Below are 26513 nucleotides of genomic sequence, written 5' to 3' on the forward strand. Positions count from 1 at the left end.
CACACTCAGAGATATTATAGAACCATGGTAACTCTAATTAAGAATAGGTTTTTTTCTTTGCATGAACCAGCATCCAAATGGGACAAGTTTATACAAGGAGATCAAAAGCTCAAGGGAAAAATTAAATTTTCAAACTTCCTATAGGCATAGGACCCCACACAGATTTGGTGATGATCTAATCAATCATTAAAAACACAAAAACACAGAGATACAAGGAAATTACTTTAGTGAGAGAAAAGGCTACCTGCTCCTGCATCAGGTACTCAGCTCCCAGAAGAAGCAAACCTTAGAAACACTAACACACTACTCACTTGCGGCTGCTTTAGAGTCTAAACTGAATTGGGGCATCAAGTTTCCATTCAGCCAATACAGAAAAAGCAGCACTAACTCTGAAGCACCTTTTAGAGGACTTCAGCAGCAGTACACTGCACTAGTTACCACCATGCCTCTGCAAACCCAGCTAGGGATAGCTGCCTATAACAGAAGAGGTACATACACCCAGGGAGGTATCTACATGTTAGGCAGATGCTGCAACACATTCCCACACAAGGCAGATGGTGGAGCTTCGTTCTTGTAAACAGCCTGGAGCCAGGAGCATCTCCAGTCCCAGAGGCAAAGAACACATGCATTTCACTTTAATAAGGAAACTTTTTTCTCCCTTTCTCATCTCTGCTTCAAAACTGTTATCCACAATGCCTACCAGGAACACTTCTCAGCTTACACCCAGAACTGTGTCTGTACATCAGCTGGGATGAGAACTAGTCATAGGGACAAAACTTGCACCAAGGAGGTGCAGGCAATTAAACAATAGAGACCATCAGAGGATCAGTCACAGATCACAGCCCACATTCTGGCTTTCAGTGAATGTAGCCTACAATGACATAATAAACAAGAATAAAATTTCATTTTGCTTTAGAGGATATTGCTGACACATACAAATATAATGGTATTCCATGCATTTTTTTTTCCTCTTATCACACAATCAAACAATCAGCTGAAGTTCTGCAAAATGTGCTTGTAACCTCATTGCTTTCAGATATCATCTTGACTATTTCAGCTCCTTATAGGTCTGTTGGTTAGGAGAATCAAATTAAAACTGTGTTGCAAAATTAACATAGAACCACAAATTATACTTTGACATACTACTGAAGCTTGTGGATTTGTGGATTGTCCCCTCCCAATCTTACAGCAATACTCTTTGCAAGTACTGGACACGTACTCTAAGAAAACTGCAAAGTAAACTGGCAAAAACAGGACAAAAGAATCACCATTGCAGATCATTAAACAACACACTGGGAAGCACTCTAGAACATAAGGAGCAGAAAGCAAGACTAAGACTAAAGGTCAAGTGCACAAAAATCAAATAATTCCATCACAAGAGCTTTTTTCTCCTGTAATTAAAAAAAAAACCACTCCTAAGAATGCCAGATTACTTAGAACCATTCTGCTCATCAAATGGATGTTGTTCACAGGATCACTTGAACATCTACACCCTAGGCTTGTCTGATCCTTGCAATATATATTTAAATACTTTTAATAAATTGTTTCACAAATTATTAATACTGTATAGCCCACAAATGCTCAGGCAACAGAACATAACTACTTCTCAGTGGCAGCCTTTTCCCTTCATATTAACACACACACTTTCTAATGAAGTTAAGCAGGAGGTATAAATCACTTACGTGACCTTAGCAACCTTCAGCTATACCATTTGTTTACATCTAGAAACCCAGATCCTGCCAGCTTAAGGAAAAACTAATTAATTATTGTAATTCAATTTCATTTATTATCTTCATAAAATTAGTCCATTGCAAGCTGGAAAGACTCATTTATCCTTAGAAAAAAGTTAGTCAATATTTACAGTGCTTCAAAGAAGAAAAAAAACAAACAACCTACCACTAACTTTTGCTGCTTTCTAGAAATATGACACTAGTCCACCAACAAGGAGGGGAAATTGCAGTATTATACAGCCTGCTCATATCACTCTTCCATCAGCAGTTTACACAAACATGTCAGTCCCTTTTTGCATTTGGTGTATTTCACTGCCAGAATGTTCTTATTAAGTTACTTTAATGCCCTGACATTGCAAATAAAAATTCTACCTAGAGAAGACACACTTATCAGGAACTGTTTTGCAGGGGAAAAGCAAAATCACTTTACCACAGCACTACTGGCTTCCAGGCAGTAAAAACATCTAAAAGAAGTAAAACAATTTTCATTTTTCAAGGACTGGGATTTGCTTGCTTGTTTGCTCTGATCAGGTACCAAAGCTCCAAATTAGAAGCACAGATTTGACACAGAGCTGGCAGATTTCCATGGAAAGATCCTCCTGGATTTTGAGTGCGGGACACAGAACCTGTCAGACCCTCTCACACTTTTGCACAAGTTACACACCATCAGTTGAATTCAGTTTGTATCCTGCCAGGTTCACGCCTAGCAGAGCTTCAGTCATATCTCAACAAAATACAGTTTAGTTAATACCATTAGTAAGTTAGCATTTCAAGATTTCACAAAATTATCAGACATCCAAATTCTACATCGAATGAAGAAAACAGAGACCAGTTTACCCACCTTGCTGAATTCTCATTTTAGCTACCAAAATCTTTATTCTCTTAATTCTGAATTTACACACAGGAATAAATTAAACAGTCTAACAATAAAGTTGTGGAAAAACATGCTCACATTGTTCTGATGCAAGACTTGCAGTACTCGGTTGACGTTATTTAAGGCATGTACTCGCGTGGAACCTCGTTCTTTAGGCTGAAAATAAAAATTACAATCTGTTAATATCTGAAGTAACTTGACAGGCCAGAGAAAATGACAGACCAAACAGGAAATTTGTCTTGATTTTCCTCAAGAGATTAATTTATATTTTCTTTAGGTAGGAACAAAAGTCTAACAAGATCATCCACAACACTACAGAAATGAAAAACGGTCAGAACATTATTCATCAATTCAAGGCACAGGACAAGCCTTGGATTCAAAATGTGTTTCCATTCATTTTCAGTAAGTCCATCCAGAATTTTTATTCCCAGCATCTGCAGAATTATCAACTGGCAACACAACAGCAAAGTGGGAGTTCCTGGGGAAAATCTGCGGGGTTTGAATACTTGCCAGAGTAGCTGAAATTTTTTGGCTCCCAAGAGGGAACAAGCAGCAATTTGTTTTTCTGGCACCAAAAGCCAGCTAAATCTTTGCATACTGAGAAGGAGTTACACTTCCTGACTTTCCCTTCCTTTTATTACCAGGAAAAAAAAACCCCCACACTGCAACTCTTGACAATACCTGCCACTCCATTTGCTTTCAATCACCTCAATTTAATTCCTGTGGCAGAAAATGACCATGCAAGAGCACAGAGCTGAACTTGCACCATGGTAATCATCAAAATGAGAAACCAAAAAAATCCTGTTGCCTTCAGTATGCTTCAAATCAGACCATAAATCATTAGTACTAGTGAAATGCACCTGTTTAAAAAAACAAGACAAGCTTGCAAGGTTCAATTTTAAATGGCTGAAGGTCCCCCAAAAGGTAAATAAATGAATTTGAGATTTATTCTAAACAATTAAATCAAGGGTTTAACCCCAAGTGATGGCACAGGTTTCACCACGCCTCATATATGAAGAGGCATCAATGTTAGCAAGGGAAGAGTTTTCACACACACATTTCCCCAAACAAGACTTGAGTAGTTTTCAGCCCTTTGCTACCTATAGATCACAAAGGATTTTTCAAGAAGGATGCAGATCTTTGCATCACCTATTAGCTGGTGTCTTTTTTACTTTTTTTTTTTTGAGGGATCTTTCATGAGCTCATGAGAGAAAGTTCACACATATCCAGATAAATGCTACTCTTCCAGATCATCCAGAAGCAGACCTTTAAAAGACCTTTATTAAGAATATATACATTGTGTGAATAACATCACTGGTTTTGCATCTATTGCTAAACAGTACTTTACCTCTCAAGAGAGGGTTACACAGCCTGACCCTATATCCCATGAGTGAAGTTCATGGGAATTTCGCTAGAACTGTAGAGAGCAAGTACACACTACAAGAAAAATAGGTTTTAAAATAAATAAATTTAAGAAATTACATGCCACAGTTTGTGGTTTGTATTTTGTTTATTTGTTGGAGTTTTTGTTGTTTGGTTTGGGTTTTTCTTCCAGTAAATGGGAATATTTCTCTTACCAGAGGTTTCCCCGTCAGACCCTCCAAAAGATCCAAAAGCTTCCTTCCATCTTTCAGATCTGTGAACATGTCCTTGACTGGGGGCTTCCCACTCTGCAGAAGAAACAAAAACAGTAATAAAATAGTGTTTTAGCAGAACCTCCCTGAAAAAGGTACTTTTTGTCTTTCAAAGCACTCTTATTTGGTATTGAATTCAGTAAATGAAAGCTAGGAGACTGTGATACTGATCAGGAATGCATTCTTCCCTTCTTCAGTCTTTTTTTACCTCCCCATCTCTATGGTTTTGTGCATCAGCAGCCTGGTACTGCAAAACCAAATCAGCACATCCTGGCTCAAGTTAGGGTAGAAGCATTAACATTTGCTTTGCAAAGATGACAAAGCAAAAACTTGACAAGTTTGAGGAGTCACTCAAGAAAGAATGCGCTAGTCTTGCTGCACCTAAAGGAAGAAGAAACTGGCTCTGCAGAAAGAAACTACTTGGACAATACTCTCAGATTAAAAAAAAAAAAAAAAGAAAAACCACACAAAACAACAACAACAAAAAAGACTTGGAATTGACCTCTGTGTAAGGAGCTGCTACTCTTCCTCACAGATGAGTAGATCAAAATGTGTAATATACATTGAAACAAATTAACCATTTTCTCTACCTTGGACAAAGAAGAAAGATGTGAAACTCAGAGCTACTCTAAATCATACATTTCTAATATTAATTTTCTTATGGGGTAGAGAATCCTTGTGCAAGAACGGTGGTAGATGACAGCAGAATCATGTTATCCTTTACCATCCTCCCTTTTAGTCTATTTGTCTTCTTGGACCATAACATAGTTAACACGGGAAAGTGTTACATAGTGCAGAGGGAGAAGATACAGGCAGCCAGTAGCTAAGTAAGTGCAAATGCTTTGTAATATTCATCTGCTGGCTGCCAGATCAATTAAGTTACTGCTTTCAGTGTTCTTTTGAAGTGTCAATTTGAGAAGAAAAATATTTTCAAAGTACCACCTAAAACTTCAATACTTCCTTTTTTTACCACCTTGGCTTTATAACATTGCTCTTCAGAAAGAAGGCTGTCAAAGTCCCATCTCCCATGACATGATTTAGCTGACATAGATCTCCCCTACCTTCACTTATCTCCTCCTGCCCTGACAGCTGATAGTAAACGCCAAGTTCTGGCTAACAAATCAGAAAGAGTGTTGAATTGCCCACTGAACGCCATTTTTTGACAAGTCTCTGTTCTTTCCCAAAATTCATAAGGGTTTTTCTTAAATGCACACTTTAAATGGATTTGATACTAATAAAACTAATCACAAGAAACCAGAGTTAAATAGCTGTAGAGCCATATTTTAATCTCCTGCACAGAAACATACCTAAATGTAACTCATAGTAGCAACCAACTAAACAGTGCTAAGAATAATTGTATAACTAAGGTCACTTACAATACACAGATGCTAGACCCACTGTTAGATATTACGTTACTTTTGAAAATAATTTTTCTGCCAATTTATTCTCCAATTACTTTTACAAGTCATGCTTAAAAATGTGTATATACGTATGCTGACACATACTTAGGTAAGGGATGTATAAAGCTATGTAGCTGTCAGACCAATACCAAATAGGAGCATTCATTAAATATCAATGTTTGACAACATTCTGCCATTACACATTACCACTTCCTCAGCTATACCCTTTCTAGCAAAGTAAGTGACAAAGCTTTCCTCCTAGTGCATGCGCTTTTTGCAGATGAATCAGATGCTTTACTGCACAGAAACATAACCAAACTTTAAATCATGCTTGAGCAGGAGAACTGGAATACCTAAGAGTAGATGTAGGGTAGCCTTATGTACAGTTTATGGTGTATAATAGGAGGAGATTATCCATAGTGCAACTACTCCAGATGACAGCAACATTTGGTTCAAGTTTGGTTTGCATCACCACATGGAAGATACTAGAAGTGAGTTGGTAAGGGTATGAGGAAATTGCTCATGTGTCCAGAGAAGAGCAGTAAAGTCTTTATAATTATAGAATTAAAACAATGCACATGTATAACTGACTAATAACACCAAAAGTGAGAATGCTACAGTTTTACACATCCTCAATAAATTTAATGCCTTAGGTCTAGATTTTTTTTTATTTTTACACTTGGATCTGCTGACAAAGCAGAAAGATGCCTCATTTAATACAGTGTAACAAGAGTGTTGAGTATACAGCCCTTGTTGGTTTCCCATCCCCTCACTTCATACACATGAAAACAAACCAAATGACTTCCTGCTTTCACTCACTTCGACAGGTCATTGTACGGTCGCCCATTGCAATGCACCCTGCTGTGATAGTAGAAATAATTCAGATTTGCTTTCTCAGGAGAATGGTTTCTCCATTTCACAGGTCAGAGCACCACATCTTGCTGTCAGTTTAAACAGTCAGCTAACGACTATTAAATTATTTCTGCAATCTAAGCTACTCCTTCCTGGTTTATTAAAGTATCTGCCATCCTCAAAACAGAGACACAGCAATATGCAAAGCCTTTGTATTTAGTGAAGTCTAGCAAAATGCTCTGTATGGACAGGAATTCAGTTCATGGGAAGCACTTCTGCTCTTACAGGGTGTCTGATGTTGGCTAAGAAAGGGCTGCAGCACCCACCCTGCCAAGCCCTTCACCACCTCCACTGCAGCATAATCTGTCAGGAAGGCTGGAAACCTGCTCCTCCAGCTTCCCACGCTCACCTGGGGGACATGCAAGCACTTGGTGGCAGCGGCCACCCAGGCAGTCCCAGCTGTCCCATCAGGGCACAGAGCAAGCCCTCAGTGCTGTTGGGCCAATGGGAGAAGAGACTGGGCATGTGCTGCACTCTCCTCTGCTCACACTGCCTCCTCCCCCCCATATGTTTGCCTCCCACCTGGACATTTATTTCTACACATGATCTGCTATCCCAGCCACACAGTCTCCAATCAGGAACATAACTGCTCTCTCCTCTAGTGCCCAGTGCAGCTGCATGCTACCAGGCTTTACTGGGATGCAGTTAGTAACCTGCTCTGCTTGTGGAAGTCTTTTACTTTCCTTTTCCAGGCAGAACAGCTATGCATCCCAGCCTCTGGCACCTAATATGACTGTTAGAGTTTAAACAGCTTAGAAAGGAGTTGGAAAATAATTTTATAAAACGGCAGCCCAAGGGATGATCTCATACATCCATTTCCCAAGAGAAGACAAGGAAAAGTTCTTTGGCCATGCTGGCAGAAGAGCTACACATGCCCTCCTGCACCAGGCATGGGCCAGCCCAGAGGCACGCCAGGCTGCTGCCATCACCTCCATCTCCTGTGAAAAAACAGATGTGATGAGCCATCTCTTTGCATGTAGGACCCACCACTGAGGTTATCAGGGAGGCTGCTGTGGCAGAGGCAATCTGGGAACACAACACGTGGCCAACAGAGCTGGACCTGTGCTAACCCTAAGTCAGGGAGCCTAATTCAAACCACGCTGCAGTGGGTCCACTGCCCCAGCTTTCATCACAGAGCACCTGTGGAGGCAGCATGTCCCTGAGCTGTACTGGGATGGAGTAGGAGGCCCTGGGACCAACACTGTGCTGGGGCAGACTGGCCTCCTGCAGCATGGGCTAGGGCTCTGGGGGAAGACAGAAGTCTTCTCCCACCCTACAGGTTAAGGCATGGGGCTCTGCAGATGGGTTCCCCTGCCACGCATGCCCACACCCATACTGCTCTCTCCTAAGGTCGAGAAAGTAATCTGACCTGAAATAAAAAGTCTGTACCCACAGATACACACACACACAAATACATACATGTATCAGCAGTATATAAAAAAGCATGTTTTTATCTCCCTCTCTGTAGAGTCCAGCCTGGTATACAGTATGTTAAGCCAATCTAAATTTCTCCTTTTCAGAACTAACAGTATTTTACTCACTTTCCACATACTTAAAGACTACACAAGTACAAAGCAGTTCAGCCCCCACCAGCATCCCATAAGGAGCAGCAGTCCATCACTGAGCGCAATGGCTCAAGAAATCTAAGTATCTGCCTCATAAGGTTGAATGACAAAGCATACTGAGCCCTTCAGCAAGGGCAAATGGCTAGTCACGGTTGCTTTGCTAAGTGCTTAAGGAGCAGCCCAAGTTGTGCTAAGTACTGTACAAACAGGAGGCAGATAGAGTCCTTCCTCAAAGACTGGTCCAGTTTATATTACAATGACAGGATAAAGGACAGGCAGGGACACACTGCATAACAGGAGAAATGTGCCAGTTCAGGGTGTAAAACATCCACATCCTCCTCACTTTTATCAGTTAACAGAAGGTAGTTTTTCCTCAGCTTTGCTTATGTTTGCTGTGACAGCAAAAAAAGCCCAACACTGGCTGAAACCTTTCCCATCACAGCCTGCCAGAGAGGCTTTGCCAGCAGAGCTGCACACAGTGTTGTCGTAGTAGAGACAGGGAGTTGATAAGACAGATAATAGAAAACAGCAACAGGCTTAGAAAGAGGGCATGTGAGTTTCCCAGTGCTGTAAATTGGCACTGACAGCAGTAAAGGAAACTATTCACTTCAACAGGAGCTGGCATAAGGGAAAGAGGAAGAGGGAAAAGGAAAACAAAAGCAGAGCAAGGGAAAGTAGAGAAAGAGAAGCTAGAGACAGAAGTTGGGTCTAGGCCTGCTTGTATGCCTATATATTTTGTGTGGTGACCTATTTGTCATCTACCACAGGGTTCATGCTCAAGGGCCAGAATCAGATCCAATCCACCACATTACATTTATTCCAACAAACATTTTGGTGCCAGCCTTTGTGCTAACATGAGTAGGGAAGGGCAGAGACAAAGAACAACCTTAGCTAGTTATCCACAGCAGAAAACACTTTTTCTGTTGATTCATCTCTCATGGGGCAGCAGACAGCAGCAGTGGTGTCTGAATGATTAGAGTAGCGACCACAAGGTCTTGTATGTGGTAAGACCAGTCAGTACAGGCATTGGTTCTGCATATTCCAGCGAGACACCAGTACAGCCCACGTGCAGTGATCTCCTCCTTGCAGCAGCCTGTTTGCCATCTTTCAACCCCTCTACCTGGATCAGGTTTAAGAGGGTAACTCACACTTCCTTGTGTGCATCTAGGATTACTTGCAAAGAAGGGTCATCCAGGCCAGCCAATATGACTGTGCAGAAATCATTCCTTCTCTCTGCCAGAAAGCGTTCCCAGGAAATGGAGGAAGATATAAACAAAATCCGGACCAGGGTTTTCAAATTTTTTAAGAGTCATCCAACGCTACTGAGAGTAGAAAGAGCAGACATCGACATTTACAGTTTGCTCTACTTGAGCCACATATAGCTGCAAAGCAACAGTCTTCCTAAATATATTTTATAATAGAGCATTCTTAATACTCTTTTATTACTAATGGGGATCTGTATCTAATTAGACCAAGTTACACAGAATTAACAGGAGTCAAATTCTCAGTGACACAAAGCTTCTTTTTTTTAACCACAAGCTATTATTTATCACTTTATTACAGCCATTTATGTTCTTTATGTATTTTTTCTTAACATGAAATTAAATGCAAAGTTAACCATTACAGAAGTTTTAATGTCTATCTTGTTGTTGAACTAGAAACTCACAGGTGTGTCGTTATGTCACAGTTACTTGCAGAAAAGAATTTACATGTTCTTTAAATCTATAATTACTGAAGATACATTATTAGACTCTTTTCCAACAAATGAATGCCAAAGATATCTGAGAGTAAGAGATAATCCACCCCTATTTCACATCCTTCTCAATGATACTGATTCAGACCTCCTAGTGACGACATTAGAAACAGGATGAAAGGTCCTCTCAGTTTCACAGTAATGCATGCTGGCTGTCACCAGGGAAGTAACACGTATTGTAAGAGCATACATATGACCTTCACCAGCCACCAAGGGAATGCAGAAGAATTCTGGCTGCTTAGAGCCGTACTGGGAAAAGCCCTAGTTGCCATTTAAGATCATCTGCCATCTCAGAAACATGAAAACGCCCCAAAATGATGTAAGAAGCAGTACATTTTGATTTTCCACCAGATTGTTCTGATCTTATATGAAGGTCAGAGTTGTCTCTTTTAAATTATTTTTAACCTACAGATTGCTAATTTTAAAGTCCAATAAGTTGCTCAATAAATAGGTCAAAATAGTAATAGAGCTGCAAAGACTTCTCTCCCCTTCTTGAAAAATGGGAAATATTGAACAGGTTGAGTGCTTAAACTAGAACATGAACCATTTGTAGTGCTCAAATTCATTCCCAGGGAACTCATGGTAACCACCTACTTTTAAACTCGATTAAAACAACACAAGGAGTAAGAACTACATTTTATTATGACAAATACAGAGTAAGAAACATGTCAAGTGCTGCTGCATCATGAGGCCAGTATATGGAAATTCAATGCAGGAAACAATTCCAAAAGCAACAAGGTCATTGCAAAAAGCAAACAACTATGTCAACAAATAATCCTGCCAATTTCTAATTTAAGACCATAGTCATTGTTTACAGAAGTATTTTTATTCAAAAGTGATGCGTTTTTTCCATTCTGCTTCCACTTACATGCAGCAGTTACAGCACAGTGCACATAAATACTAGCTATATCGTGACATATGGTATTTTAGTTGAGTATGCTCTACTCTATACTGAATATACCCACATGGTTGTGGCATCTATACATGACATTATTACCAAGACTAGGAATTCAAATACCAAGTAAAAAATAAGATGTTACAATCACAGGAGGCAAACACCTTATAGAACAAATATCACTACCACTGCTTATATAATTACAAACAACTAAACAGTTATAAAAAACTCCAGACTGGTGGGGGGGGGGGAGGCAGGCAGGCAGGAAGACTCATCACAGAGTTATGCTGGAAAGATTGATTCTACTAGATGACAGACATGAGGTTAAGAAGCAGCAAAGCTGAAAAGCTAAAGATAGCTCAATCCATAAAATACCAAAATACTTGACTGACAACATGACAGGAGGAGGGAAAACAGATAAAAGCAAGTATCAGACATAGCAAGGCAGCAAAACAAACACAAGGCATCAGTAACTTTGTGGGTCCTTTTTATTATCCCCAGTGTATCAATTAATGTATTTACATAAGCTTATATTATTATAATATGTTTAATGTAACGGTACTAACCTCATCTTGCAATTAAGCCTCATTATATATCATTACCAGCAGAGGAAGTTGGGACCATACTTCTTATCACTATCAGTGATTTCTCAGAAGGTCATTTCTCTTTTCTTCACACATTGTCATCATCCCATCCCTGTTCCACCCCACCCCCACCCCCCTTTTATTTTTTAAGACAGCTAAATAGATTGTAACTTGGCTCCTTAAAAAAAACAATTCTGCTGACCAGGTTGAGTATTGTTCTCATTAGTGATTAACAGAGAAAGGGTCAGATTTGCTTCAGTGCCTCTACAAGGGTCAGCTCTAGTGCCTGGAAAGATCACAAACACAAATACACAAATACTCCAGCAACTGGGATGATAATTGAGACTGTGAATCAGAGTCAAGCTCCATCCCAGTGACCAGAGCATTAACCAAAATCAGCAATAATTACAACCTATAATACCATAGCAAGCTTTGAAGTCCAGCAAGGGAGATGCTGCCCACACCCTGTTCTTAGAACAGCTGAAAGGAGGGCAGGAAACTGGCAATTCTCATGTTGTTGCTAAATCTGGGAGAGACTGTGAACTGCTATTGCTTTTATGCTAGAAATTAGTCATCTTTACCATATCTCATAACCTATTAGAGAAGAAAAGATTTATTTTCCTGCATCTTGGTTAATTCACGTGCTATTTGACCTCTTCTCAGAAGAGGGGACTGAGTAATCCAGTTAAAAAAATAAATAGGAGACCAAAAACTGATTTTTTCAAGGCCAGTTCATACAAACACTAATTCTTGTCCACCCAGGTTATTTCTCAGGTTAATGCCAAATTTTTTATGAGCTCTGGCTATCTGAGTGAAGTTATGTTTTAAAGTTTAATTCAGCAGTGAAAAACAGCAGGAGTAATTAGACTGGAAAATATTTTATCAGCAGTCAAGTATTTCCTTGCTTGCACCAAAAAAACTGAACTGGAAAAAGGACTACAGACCATCTTAGGTGTCTCCTTCGACAGAGAAAATTGTCTAATCAATCTTTTTGATCTCTCTTCTTCTACAACTAACACATTAAACTCCATAATTCTCCTTCCCCAGAAAAATCACTTCTGAAATGTCTTTGGCCTCAGGTATCTCAGGTCATGTGAAATTACTTATCTTGAATAGGTATGCTTTTGTCTTTAAAAAGATTTATCACATTTGCTAAGAGACAGCACTAGAGCAACAAATTGCCTTCAGAAGTTTGGGGTCTGACATTTACTATCATAGTAAAACAACCCTTAGAGGAAAGGAGAAAACTGAGGAAGAAAAATGCTGGAAAAGGTCTCTACAGCACACCACCCAGAAAGTTATATAAGACTTTGCAGTTAGCAAATTAATTAATGCATTTTATAATGCCAGAAAGGCTGTTTTAATTTTAAAATACATATAAAGACACCACATCACAAAATGCTCTAAGTACAGCTCACTAGTTTGCCTACTGCCTGTCTCTTCTCATCTTTATGTGGTGTCCTTCCAGGGGAGGGGACCCAACGGATCCAGGAGAGGAAACACGCAGCAGCCCCGGCATTGACCATTTGTCTTCTCGCAGGCTAACCTGGAGCTCAGCCCTGAAGGATGCAGTCTGCTCCCAAGCTGCACCTCAGCCTCTTTGCTCTTTAACTGTGTTTTAGAACATCGCAGAGCAGGAGAGAGCTTAAGACACTGTAAAAATGAGAGATCTGGCTTCACCCATACTGGTAGGTCATATCTCCAAGTGCTGCAGCTGCTGACCAATGCAGATGTCAGGGTACAAGCTCCGCATCTGGAAGATCAGTATCACAGAAATAAATGCACCAAGAATACTGCAAATGCAGATAAAAGAAATGAAATTCAGAGCTTGGATTGCAAAAAGATGGCAGTACATGACAAAAAAGGACGGGATGCACAGCTCTTAGGCATGAAAGGACTTTGAATGCAGAACAATGTCCCAGCTGGCTCTGTTCAACAGCCATCCATACCCAAGACTTGTGACTAGGGGGGCTGGTGAAATCCAGTGTCATTTTCACTGAATACTGCCAACATCTCCAGGCTTTTATGTTCTTTCTAGAGAGCACAACCTTCATAGCAGCAAAGGATTTCTGTTATCCCTGTGGAAAAACTTCCCATATCATAACGAAGACACAATTCTCTGGGGAAAGGGAAGAGCCTCAATTTGCCCATACTAGATCTGTGAACTTCTTCTAGAGTGGCAGCCTTAAGCTCCAACAGATTCTGACAGATCTGATTTCATGGGTCTAAATTAAGAGTTAGGGCATCATCTTTCTTATTAGTCAGTCATTATAGCTGACTCTGGGGCCTACCTGCCAAGTTCAGGAATAGCGGAAGAGAGTAACCAATCTGAAAGCAAGCTTGGAAAAATACCACCATGGAAAATGGGAACATGAAAGCCAGCAAAGACTTACTCCTGCAAAAAGGTAAACAGAGGTCAAGGCTAGGACTGATTAGACAACAAGATGCAAAAATAAGGCTGTCCATGACCACACAAGCATCAAATCTGACCACACAAGCATCAAACTCTGTAAGGGCTGGAAAGACGAGGAAATTTAGAGTAGGATAAGCGGAAAAGGAAGGACAGACAGAGCAGGTCTAATGCTTTAACAAGAAAAACTGGGTCTTGCTGGATAAGCAACTAAGTAGCAAAGACAGAAGTGGGAATGAGATAAGCAGGGTGATCAAAACTCCAGATTTGCTGGGATTTGCTGGGCAGGCAAGCTTTCTACCATGACAGGGTGTAATAGTAAGGGGAGGCAAGAAGGAGAAGTGGGTTAGAAAGTAGGAGCAAAGAAAGTAAACAGGGCAGAAAATACTGTACTTGCAGAGTATAAAGTGGGACACAACACTTCTGACTCCCTCAATATGCTTATCAAGTCTAGAAGCCTTCTAGAGTTGCAAGTGAAAATATCCAGCTACTATGCTATGTAATTATCCACAGAAGTGTCCAAAGGTCTGTATAATGGATCTAAAATTCCCAGGCCTGCTGATATGTCATGAAAATAGGTACAGATTAAAAATATTTAGATATTTAGAAACATCAAAACTAGGGTTGATTGCATAATCTTTGTTCACGCCCATTTTACTTATGTGAAGCAAACAACATATGGTTAATGGAGCAATGAGTTATCCTGTGGATCTGTATTCAAATTCTACCTTTACCAAAGAGGTCCCCTGTAACTAATCAGAGCCATTTAAAGCTCAATTTTACAGGTAATCACTGTGTGCCAGATTAAGAGACATTCTTGGATCATTAAGACCAGGCCTTGCTGACACAGGCATCTCCTTGAAGTCCCTCCTTTACGTTGATCAAGCTCCATCTGAAAACCAACTAGATACTGTAAATGGTTCGCTTGAGTTTGCAGAAGAGATGAACCCCCTGAGCTCTGTCTTAAGAATCACAAGAGCTCTAGTTTATATGGGGATATTACAGAAATGTCAAATCCTCTGAATAATCTAACCTAAATCTCAGATTGGGCACTTAAAATTAGTAGCTACTTGTGTTATTTACCTTTATTTGCAACAGCTGTAAACTGTGAAAAGAGTACTCTTACATTGCAGAAAGGTGTTCTGAAAATAGATCCATTAATACTTATGAACTGCCAAGTGTAAGCAAATGAATATAGAAAGCGAGAAAGGAATAGAAAAAGGGAGAAAGGGATAGAAAAAAGGACAGAAAACACAACTCTGCAGATTTTGAAGTGCATACGTTCATACAACTAAATGCCTTAATTGGTAGCTGTACAACAAGAAAACAGCTAAATCTCACAATTAGACTGGTCAGAGCAACGGAAAACACAGTAAGGAAAAACATCACATGGTTTAGTATAAAGATACACTGCAATTCTCTGAATTAATACTGATTTCAACTTAACCTTCCCTGTTGCTTAAAGCTTGGTACAACAGCTTATTTATCTAATTACTTTCATTTTCTTTAATTTTAACAAAATATCCCTACTACACAACCATCACAGGCTTGTAGAACTGTTTTGCATATGGCTCTACTAAGTGAAAGATTTCTACAGCAAGCACTGATGCTTGGCTGAGTACATTTATTGACCTTAAGACTCAATCCACTTCAAATGTGTTTGGGTCTTCATTTAAAAAAATACAGGTAAATAAGATGTGTTTTGTTATAGCATAGTTCAAATGAAGACCACAAACACAAGTTACTGTACTGTGAACTAGAACATCTCACTGAATAGTGATAATAGTGCCCAAAGGAGATACCTCACAGCATACTTGAAATATTACTGTGTTCCACTCATCTTCCTATTCTCTGATGAGAAAAGGAAAAGACATTGCTCTCTTTTAGATCTTTCTAAAGCCCTATTCAATTGATTTAAATTAAGTTCAGCAAATTTCAGCACATTATGCAATTGCAATTTTGGGATTTTTGTATGCCAAGCTACCTTATAGAGGCTTTGCTGCTTATTTTTTGTGTGTTTAAATGAAGGGCAACGACAATATAATTATTGTGGAAGGACAAGCAAAGTTTTTGAACGAACATAGCAATTCCATACAAAATTTCCTCAGTTGCACTGCAGAAAAGAAAGTGATAAGTCAGATTACATTACCCAGCCTCTAAAAATCTCTCTATCCCACTAAACAGCTGAATCAATCTAGTTTACAGAACAAGAATTTTAAACAACCCAAATTAATCGATAAATGCAAAAACTTCAATAAGACCAAAATCAGTCTCTGTATTTTCAAGGCGCAGTTGAAAACAGACTTTCTTACATGAGGTGATTTTTATTTAACACCAGCAATTTCCTTGCAATCTGAACATGCCAGTCTTCATAAATCACAGTCTTGTCATAGCAAAGTAGTAATGCTCAAGTTCGAATTGGATGCGCAGTAGTCCAGGGTATGTCTTTTTATACAAGTCTCTTTAATCATTAATATGGCTTTCATAGCTTTAGGTGGTTTAATGGACCATGAAGTTACAGAGTTACTTCAAACCAAATGAGTATCTGACCATACCCTATGGCAGAGAAATCCAGGAGCTATGCAGGATCTGTTTTAATATATGGTATAAAAGGAAATGCTACTTTATAAGATATATCTATGGATGTACAAGTGTAAAGACTGGAAGCAATTCTACCTATTTCAACGTGACGTCCATAATGCATACAAACAAGTCACACAGCACATCAGCAGTATCGCTGTCATTTCCATGTTTATGCCATCTTTACACCATGGTCTCTATAAACAGGCCTTCTTTTCTTACTGCATTTTAACCTCTTACAAAATCCTGTCCCATCTAACCCTCCTCCTGCAGGACTGTCTTTCCTCTTGGCAGTAGCCAAAAGCAAAGTGTAGAGCAGCCAGTTATGCATACACACTCCTCCCTGAAGAGCAACCTAGCCAAGAACACATTGGATGAAGAGTGCAGGATATCAGCTTTCAACTAAGACAAACCTAAGCCAAAGTGAATCAACCAAGGCCACAAGCCTTGCATTGCCCAGTGTCCTGTTGCACAGGAAGTGAAGGAAGGCAAAAATTTCTTACATTACTGACCAAGAACTTCAGAAGGGCAGTGCTCCAGAGGCAGCCTTTCATTGCTATAGCGCTGTCATTACTGTATTTAAGAAGATAAACAAACCCAACTACACATACACACTCCTTTGCTTCTATATTTATACCTACTTTCAGGATGTCACATACATGCCTCATTTCATTAACAGGGTGCAAACTATAGTTATCCACTTGCAGTACCATACTGGCTAGAAAACAGCTATGAGTTTACTTTGATAATAGCCCAGGTTCCTTCACACACTCAAACTATGAAGGAAGAAAACTTCAAACAGCCACCATGCTCCTGGGCTAAGTGTCATTTTTCACTATCAGCAGAACAGCATAAAACTCAGGCTTTAAATAGCATCCCAAAGCAACCACCACTTCCTTTCTCATCCCAAAACAAGATCCTCAATAAGTTTCCAGTCAGTAAAGAGAATTAAAACAGGAAATGTTTTAAAGTATGAGCACCAAGGAAAATTCAAAATGAGAAAGTAATTATACAAAATTTCACAGCCAAGACTCAAGTAGCGAAACCAGGTGGCTTCAACTGGAGGTTTGCAGAGTATTTTGAATGAATAAAGCTGACGCAGCAGCACAGAGTAAATACAGCAATGAAGGTTAAAAATTTCCTGCAATGCCCCTCAGAAAGCTGCATGTAGAAATAAACTATATAAAGAGGGCCAAATATGAACAGACACCATCATGCAAATAACTGTATTTTAATATATGAATAAATAGAATCTTTCACTTTTTCTTAAATGAGACACGTAGTATCAAATGTTTATGTACACAGGGAAACAGAGAGGGAACAAACATTACAGTATTTTATTTGGTTTTATCACGTATTTTGAGTATCCTACAGGAGTAAAAGTACATTTAACTAATGTTGTTCTAAACCATCAATCAAAATAAAGCAGTACTTTCAACCCAACATTACCTTGGAAAACCGAGCATTTATCCATTTTGTAAAGGTCTTTTTCTGTACATCATTGTGTTCATCTGAAGAGAGAAAATAAGAAGAAAACAATGAGTGAAAATGCATCCCTCTTAATCTTAGATTGCTCAAAATAGGTCATATTAAACACTATCCTGACGAAGTGGGAGAATTTTTTGCCTAACCTGTCAACCCGTTCAAACCTCTACAAGACTTTGGTACTTGCAGAGTCACACAAATGTTTCAACTTTGCTAGCGACCACAGCAGCTCCTTTGCATCAGAATCAGCCTTATAGCACATTCTAGGCAGGATACCCATGCGTTAAACCCACAGGCTTCCCATCGGGTACCTAAAACCCTGTTTATTAAAAAATAAAATAAAATTAAAAAAAAAAAAAAACACAGAATACTACCAAAAGATTCTTCAGGCAGATGAGCTCAAAATTTCCTGTTTCTGGCCCAACATGCATCTGAAACTGATACAATTAATGTCTAATATCTAGCTATAAATCTGTTATGTTCAGACTACTGGGGCAAAGGAACAAACGACAAGTTTTTTTTTTTACCCAACAGACATGAACAAGGGATAGCAGCAATGGCTCAGTCCAGACAAAAGAAGTCACACTGATAAATGAGACATCACAACAATTGCAAGAATAAGCTCTATGAAAATGTTCATATCATTTCAAAGTGAAAACTCAGTTCTGGGCTCCTTTTAAGCTATGGCTGAAAAACTTGCTTAGGACATGCCGAAGTGTGCACATTTGCTGCAATGTGGCAGCCAGCAGCCATTGTTTCACTCTTCTGTGCCTCTTTGCTGTCTAAATCTGATCCAAAATAGCCTATTCCTCAGTTGCACCTCGAGCTCATCCAGAAGTCAAAGATAGCCTTATGGAGAAAAAGAATTTTCTGAAAGAGCTTCAAGATACCTACAGCGCATGCACAGCAAGCCAAGCTTAAAACAGCTCATTGACATTCAAGGTGTTGTTCTTGGAGAATACAATTACCTAAAAGATCTCATTAACCCTGCTCTGTTCCCTCAGTGAAATAAGAGTGCCTTTCCAAAGACAGATAGGATCTACCAGCAGGTAGCAGGTGCCAAGTACCCATTCTCACAGGAGACTGACACAGTCAAGATACAAATTCCAAATACATTGAACATATTTACACCTTTTTCACCTCCCATTTTTGTTTGTGGGGGAGTTTATGATGGGTTTGGTTTTGTTGGGTTTTTTTTTTTAGGAGACAGGCACAGACTAAACAGACTGATGATTAACTGACACTGCTGGACAAAAAAAGCTTTGTACAAAAGTCAATCCCACACTCTGTACAACTCTCAATAATGTCTTACATTAATTGCAAATACTCTTGGTATTGAATGTATTGAGATTTAAACATCCTTCTCTCTCTCTCTAAATAGCATTCCTTAATCTCTATCCCCTTTCTGCCAACACTCCCATACTGGTACGTAACTACATACCAGGATGCTTTCCTAAGGCCCGTTCTGCCTTTTCCTTCCTTAGGCTTCTGGTAGAATCAATAGCCCCGAAGTCTGAGGTATTGTGTTATTTTAATGTGCTTACTCCTTAAGATGATAAAGGCAAAGCACAAAAAAAGACCAAAAATAATTGTACTGACTGTGTAAAAGGATAACAACAGTTATGAAAAGGGAATGTATTTAAAACTCCTATGTACTAGGAGCTCTAGACACCACATTCTTGGGGCACTCAGCCCCTTCACAGGCACACACACAGCAGGAGGTGACAGCTATTCTCAGCACTACACCAGCTTCAGCCTGCTAGAACTTCATCAGGGGACCTTGCTCCTAAAGCTGCTGCCCCAGTACCTCAGGTCCAGTTTGTGTAAGTAGTCCTCCTATGTGTTCTGCAGTAGATTATGGCACATTTACTAAAACTACAGCCTCTTTTCCCTCTTTGCAAAAAGACGGTTTCTTAGGGAGAAGGAAAAAAAAAAAAACAAAACAACAAAACACCCCAAGCCAACAAAAAAAGAAACCCACAAAAATCAACCAACTAAGAAACCAAAACACACATGACTTCAGTGAACATGAACAGCCTAGCCTTTAACTGTGAAAGAAATAATAGAAACATGTATATACCCCTACTATCTCTTCAGTATCAGAGCATCCTTTCTACTTCAGATAAGCCAGGAATCTGAACTCCCACAACTCCAAACTTCCAAAAACATCCTGCTCAGTTATAAAACCCATAGATGACATTTGCCCTGTCAGGCTCTTTATAAAAGCTTCCAAAACTAGTATTTTGTAACTGGCCACTAAAAAGCTAGGGTTGTGTCAAGCTATCTGCTATAAATCGCTGGTAAGAAATTTGCAACTGAAGTGCTGGTGCTTTGTTAGCAAAACAGTGACAAGTTATTTCATCCCTCAGATTAATTTTCTTTAGATTCCTATGAGTCTGTAAAGCTAACCCCAGGGGCTGACATTATAATTTAAATACAAGTAGCCACATTTGGCCAAAAAAACATTACCATTCAGCAACACACATGGTACTCCAGCCAGTCAAATTCTCACACAAGACATTAAAAATGTCAGCAAGTCACAGCCCAGTGAGAAACAAATTCATCAAGTTGCTGAACCCTTTGTGTTTCCTTTCACAGTGCTGCAGCCTGACAATACAAGCCAAGCACTGACTCAGAGCCAGATTCCACTTCATCACCTACCGACTGTTTCCTCTTGCCAGCATGGCTCTGCCTGCCCTCCAGTCACTTAATGGCCTTGTAATGGCCAATGTCAGAACAGTTTGTTCCTTTAAGAGGAAATAAAAAGAAACCTAAAAACACACACATGCAAAATTAAACTCTTGTGATGACAACAGAGGGAAGAAAAGTTTCCTATCCCGGATGCTTGTTTACTGAAGCCTGTTTCTGTTATACAACATGATGTATGTCTGTGCAACTGGAGTATGCTCAAAACAACCAGCTCTTGTGATCAGATGCCCAGTCTGTGTCCTGGCATTCAGTCGCCTCCAACAGTCGCATTTATAGCCTATGTACCTGTTCCACCCTCAACACTGTCCCTTAATATTATTAGGACACCTTGAAACCCCAGTTCAAGTTCAATCTATTACGTTGTGAATATCGCATTTAGGGGAAAAAAAAATCTAAAAGATCTAAAAATAGGGGTAAAAACAAAAGCCTCACTGGATTGCAGTTTATCCTTTACTCAACCTCTGCTTCATACTGAGAGACAGCTTTCTTATTTCCCCAAAACACATTACATGCTTCCGTGACAGAACTGTATTATTTAGTTTTTGAAAGACTGAAGTTATAACACCCAAAACAACTGGCAGAGCAGCACTATAATGAAGGTGCCCTGGAGAAGCATACAGAGTAGATTCGCAAATAAAGTACAGAAATTTCCCAACCATTCCAGCACAAGTTACCAAAGGTCATCTCACATTTTAAGACTTAGATTTGCCTTCCCCGCCTCATTACTTAAGTTCTCAGCAAAAGAATTTAGAAATAAAAGAAGGAATTAGCCTGTGGGTTTCAATTAAGACACTTGGAATGTAACAAAGTTAGAAACAACCCTTTGCCTAAGCCTTTAGGCAAGCAAGAGTATCTGTTGTAGATATTGCCCCACCCAGGACTAGCACATCTGAAAGCCTGACAGCATTAAAAAAAGAGAGGGGAAAGTTTTGTATGCTTGGGTGCAGGATTTTCTGGATAGGAAAAGCATTTTGAAAGCAGGTATCTTTTTGTCAAATTCACTCAGATTAATTCACATACAGAGAGACACAAAATAAGCATCTAAAATGTGAAGGTGGAAACCAGCATGGGTTTTATCCACACTTGCATGAAGCAAAAAGCTGAGGAAGCCTCAAGACACTGGAGTTCATGACCACCAAGCTCACAGAAGACACCCTCACACTCATCAGAACTACAGGACCCTGACTTCCTTAACACAGAACAATCTTTATCAGCATCCCTGAAGTTTTGGGTTGGGTTTTTTTTAAAGAAACAGAAAGTAAAAGCTAAGATTGCTCTGCAGGTCCCCTCTTCTCTTGCAATGCCATGGCGGAACAAATGGCTTCAGCAACAAGTAATTCTCTTGTAAGCTTTCACCTTTAGACGGGCAGTTTCAATTTCACAATCAGTCGTGAGCACAAACTTTTCCTTCATTCCTTCTCCCTCTCCAAACTTCAGCAGCTGGGCAGAACCACAGTTATGTTAACAGTGCTTTTAACAAAAAGTAATGACACCTGCCTACAGCAACTGCTACACAAAATGCAGTTGCCCAAATTGCAAATTATATAGACCAGCCTATGAAATACAGCACTGCAAGAAAACCAAAACAAAAACAACAACCCCTGCACCTCAAATCCCTGGTGTTTCCCAACTGCAGACACCATCAAAAACAAGACACCACAGGTGAGTAATGAGGAACACCCCTGATTCTCACTGAACCGTGCTGTGAGCCGAAGCTAAATTGCATTTATTTCACAATAAAAAAGAAACAAATCACCCAGCAACTGATAACTTGGAAGACAGCAACCTCGCAGTTGAAGCAATATTAAAATAGCTGTTTCCATACCTCCCAGCAAAAGCAATCTAACATGCCACACTGCCAGTCTCAGCACATTGGAATGATGTTTTAAAGGAAGCTAGAGAGAACAGCAAGCTTTGGGGAGACAGAAATAATTGTGCAGCACCATGCAACAGCCCTGATGACCTACACTGGTCAGCCAGCACCCCTGCTGTTTTCACAGGACAACAATACAAAACCAGGAATTGGAGGCAGTGTCCCAACACCCACACAGGGCTGTTCCAAGGGGTCTCCACGGCCTGGCAAAACCATATTTCACTCCAACAGCCGGCAATGGCTCCTAAATATTTGGTTAAACCAAGCAGAATCAGCTCCCACTGCAAGACAGCCCTGCAAAGCCATAGTGCGTCATACAAATATATTTGCGCACATATTTTGCAACCTGCCAGTGATCACACATCAAGGTCTGAGGCTGCAAAATATTCTGGCAAAACCTTTAGAGCAAAGGGTTACAGCTATCAACAAGTCCATTTCAAGAAAACCCCTAACACTTAAAGATACAGAATCATAGAATCATGAGGACCAGAGCTTGTGAATGTGAGGCTGCTCCTATCTGTCTATAGAGGGCCTCATCCACTCAGTCCTCCTGGTCAGGCAGCATGTAGCAGGCCCCTTCTGTAACATCACCTGTCCCTGCCCTCCCTTTAATCCTGACCCATAAACTCTTGATCAGCTCCTCATCCATCCCTAGGCAGAGCATGCACTTCAGCTGGTCACTAATATAGAGAATGACAACCCCTTCTCGTCTTACCCATCTGTTCTTCCTCAAAAACCTGTATCCCTCCCTTCCACCACTCCAGTCATAAGAGCCATCCCACCATGACTCTGTGATGCCAATAAGATCATAGCCCTTCAAGTGTGTGCATGTCTTTAACTCCTCTTGCTTATTCCCCATGCTACACATGTTTGCACAGGGGCATTTCAGTTGGGTCCCCAGTGAACCCGACTGACCAGACAGAGGGGCAGAAATTCCTTTATGCTGCTCTTCAGGTGCTCTCCTTCTGATCTGTGATCCCTCTTGAGGCTCTGGGCATCTCTTGCTGGCTCTGACACCAAACTGGTAGGAGTGGGATGGACCGATATTCCCCTCACCCAGCAACTTTAGCCCTCTTCACCAGCTTCACAAGCCTATGACCAAAGACCAGAAATACCTCTATGATGAGAGAGAGTGGATTAGATTATATGTCCTCTGTAAATATCAAAGAGCAAATTTCACCCACAGGGAGAGGAAGAAGATGCCCTTGCCATCTCCCCAAGGTTCCAATCAACAAGACTGACACATGAAAAGAGAAAAGCAGATAACACCTGCCAAAAATCTGGTGATTAAGATGTTTCTAAGCACACAAATAGGAGGACATTCACAGACACAAATAAAAGGTAAGAATCACAAATTAGACTTACTACAGCTTTTTTTATGAACACAGATTACATCTTCACATTTTAAGTGGTTACAAAGAAAACAGAATTGCTTTCTACAAGTTGGTGTCAGCCATCTGCTCTTTTTTCTCTGCCCAAATTGGAGCTATTATTAGGCTCCACTTGCATTTGTGGAGGTGATTCATGGGATACAAGGTCAGAGGGATCATTGTGGTCACTAGCATAATCTCCTGCATAACACAGGAGTTGTCCCCACAAAAAGCCCATCTGCATACCAGAAGGAAGGAGAGACACAACAGATGTCAGAGACCATGCTCAGGCCCAAATAAGCAATATTGCTTGGACAGAGAAGAAAGCCAGACCACATACTCTATATATGCAAGTGCAAGTATCTCAGTTATGGCAGAGTTTCAAGTCAGGCAGACATCACAAACAACCTTGTTTCAACATCTTCAGGAAACAATGTTCACAGTACAAAAGATGTAAAGTTATTTTGTTCTCTGTGATAAGCAGGTAAAGACAGTAGCGCTCTGCAAAGTTCTTATTCACAACAATGAACTTCTGTCCCCTCATATTCCAGAATCTTTATCCCATCTCTGTTCAGCCAGAGGCTTTCTTATCTTACTTTTCCAAAAACGCAAAGGCTGCAACCCCAGATCATCCTCATCCCCTATTATCTTTTTACTCCCAAATATTAAAGCTTTTCCTGATACACCCCTTTAGAGAGGCCCATTTGTTTCCCAGGCTTCTTCATCCTTCTCTCCGACCTCACTCAAATCACCTCCTACCACAGTCCATTGTCATTCCTGCTCAAAACCTCTGCGGATCAACAGTTCTTCACAAATAGAAACCAATTCCTGAGATGTAAATAATACCTGGCTCCTACATATTAGTACATGCTCCAGTTTAGTAACAAGTAGATTTATAATGCTTGGCTTCCCATATTGTTATACACCCCATCAGTACCAGCTCTTCCTCATTACTTCTTTGGCCTCTCACTGCAAGCTCCCATTACACTCCAGCACACAAGGTACAGGCCATAGATATTCGTACCTCACTTGCAGATTCTGACTGGGCATCTATCAGGCAGCAGGAAAGACATCTTTACTTTTCTTGTATTCTCATTTCTCCTTTAGTGGAGGCACTGCATTCAGGACCTCTCCTTCTTCCAGCCACTGATTTTCACACAACCTGCAGTTATTTAATTAGCTGTATGACATGATAATTTGATTAAATATCCCACTAGTTAACCCAAATTGGACCAGTTTGGAGGGCAGAGAAGGAGGGTACCAGAGATTGAAAGACAAACATAATCATAGTATCCTACTTCCCTCATGAAAACAGATTAATCAACAGATTTTAAAAAGAAAAAAAGTGTGCACTGGTATTATATTTAAAAGATTACATAGTTAGTTACATTCAAATGTTTCTGCAGGCACATTAACTGTGTACCTCCCTATACACACCGCATAGGTGCTATTTCAGTGACAGCAGCATGCAGACTAGAGTTATTTAAAAACAAATGGAATTTATAACCCCATGGAATTTAAGTCTTTCCTAGCAGTCCAGTATAGAAGACATTCATAACATAGCAACATTGGCAGCTGAGTTATGCAAAGTCAACGTATTAGTTTTCTGGGTTTGATTGCCTCAAATCTCTGATGGTTCTTTGAAATATAGCATTAAGACCTAAATACACAGCAGACAGGTAATTGCATTTCATCCATGGAAGTAATAAAAAGATAATATACACCTTCCCATGCTAATTAACTCAGAAACTACAAAACAGGAACAGTAGTGTATTTAAACAGTCATAATGCCCTCTGTCACTTGTAACAATACTTCTAGACCCTCCCGAAAAAAAACACAAGTTTAGACGTTTGTTGCAACTTTGTCACTTATAATCACTGCACTATCAAGAAAAGTCCTTTAGCCTCAAGCCATTTCATAAGTATTAAGCAACCTTCACCACCCACGTGAATCCAGCACTCCTTGCATTGCTCCCAAGAAGTTTAGTAAAACCTTGCATTAAAATGTTTTCACAGAGAGTACAGCATGGCAAAGGTCAGAAACCGACTATAGAGCCATTTGTCTAGCCTGGGGCCCTGGTCATAACGGGGAGGGGGACGGATGTGACCAAGCCCAAATACAAAGTATTCCCTAACCCAAACTGTTGTCTACTGATTAGAAATGAAGTTGAGCCCAGTCTTTACAGAAATCAAACAGGCAAATAAAGTTTAAAAAAATCATAAATTATTTATTTTGTTTCCAGTTAGGCCAAGCCTGAGCTTCAGTAGCTATGGCATTCCTTTGTCGAGGACCAGTAACACTGATGCCTGTAAATTATTTGCCTCAGCCTATTAACCTTTGTAATTACTAAGATGAAACCTGAAATGCAGAAGGTTTAAAGGAAGTACCTAAAATTCATGCAGTCTAGTGGTGCTCCTAACATAAAGGAGAAGCAAGCAAAAAGAACAAACAGGATGACTGAAGAATTTAAATCCAAAATATCTGATAGCGCAAAGCAAATACCCTCACTTCTATCCCTAAACTACTCCAGCAAGTCCTAAATTACTCTGGCAAGTTTATTACAGAAGCAATCACTCTATGTTCACCTGCTCTTAGCTTCACACAACTTACCCAAAGAATGTTAAGAGTTTTGTACTGCCACCAAGCCCTAGTGAGGAAAATTTAGCAAAAGGGAAGTCCATTTCTTGAGATATATACTGAATATTTCATTTTCAAGTCACATTTGTTTGCTGGCCAAG

At 39.9% G+C, this 26513-nt stretch overlaps 1 protein-coding gene across 1 annotated transcript in view; it reads right to left on the reverse strand.

Annotated features, from left to right (window-relative positions):
- The window catches only part of UTRN (utrophin), a 377071-nt gene that overhangs the window by 301237 nt on the left and 49321 nt on the right, over positions 1-26513 (reverse strand). The window contains exons 2-4 of the mRNA XM_034061252.1: positions 17787-17848; positions 4182-4274; positions 2683-2760 (exon numbers count right to left, since the gene is read on the reverse strand). Of these exons, the coding sequence (XP_033917143.1) occupies positions 2683-2760; positions 4182-4274; positions 17787-17848 (233 nt within the window). The remainder of the gene's footprint in view (positions 1-2682; positions 2761-4181; positions 4275-17786; positions 17849-26513) is intronic.

This window comes from Melopsittacus undulatus, chromosome 3 (genome assembly GCF_012275295.1).
Source record: "Melopsittacus undulatus isolate bMelUnd1 chromosome 3, bMelUnd1.mat.Z, whole genome shotgun sequence".
Classification (NCBI taxonomy): Eukaryota; Metazoa; Chordata; class Aves; order Psittaciformes; family Psittaculidae; genus Melopsittacus; species Melopsittacus undulatus.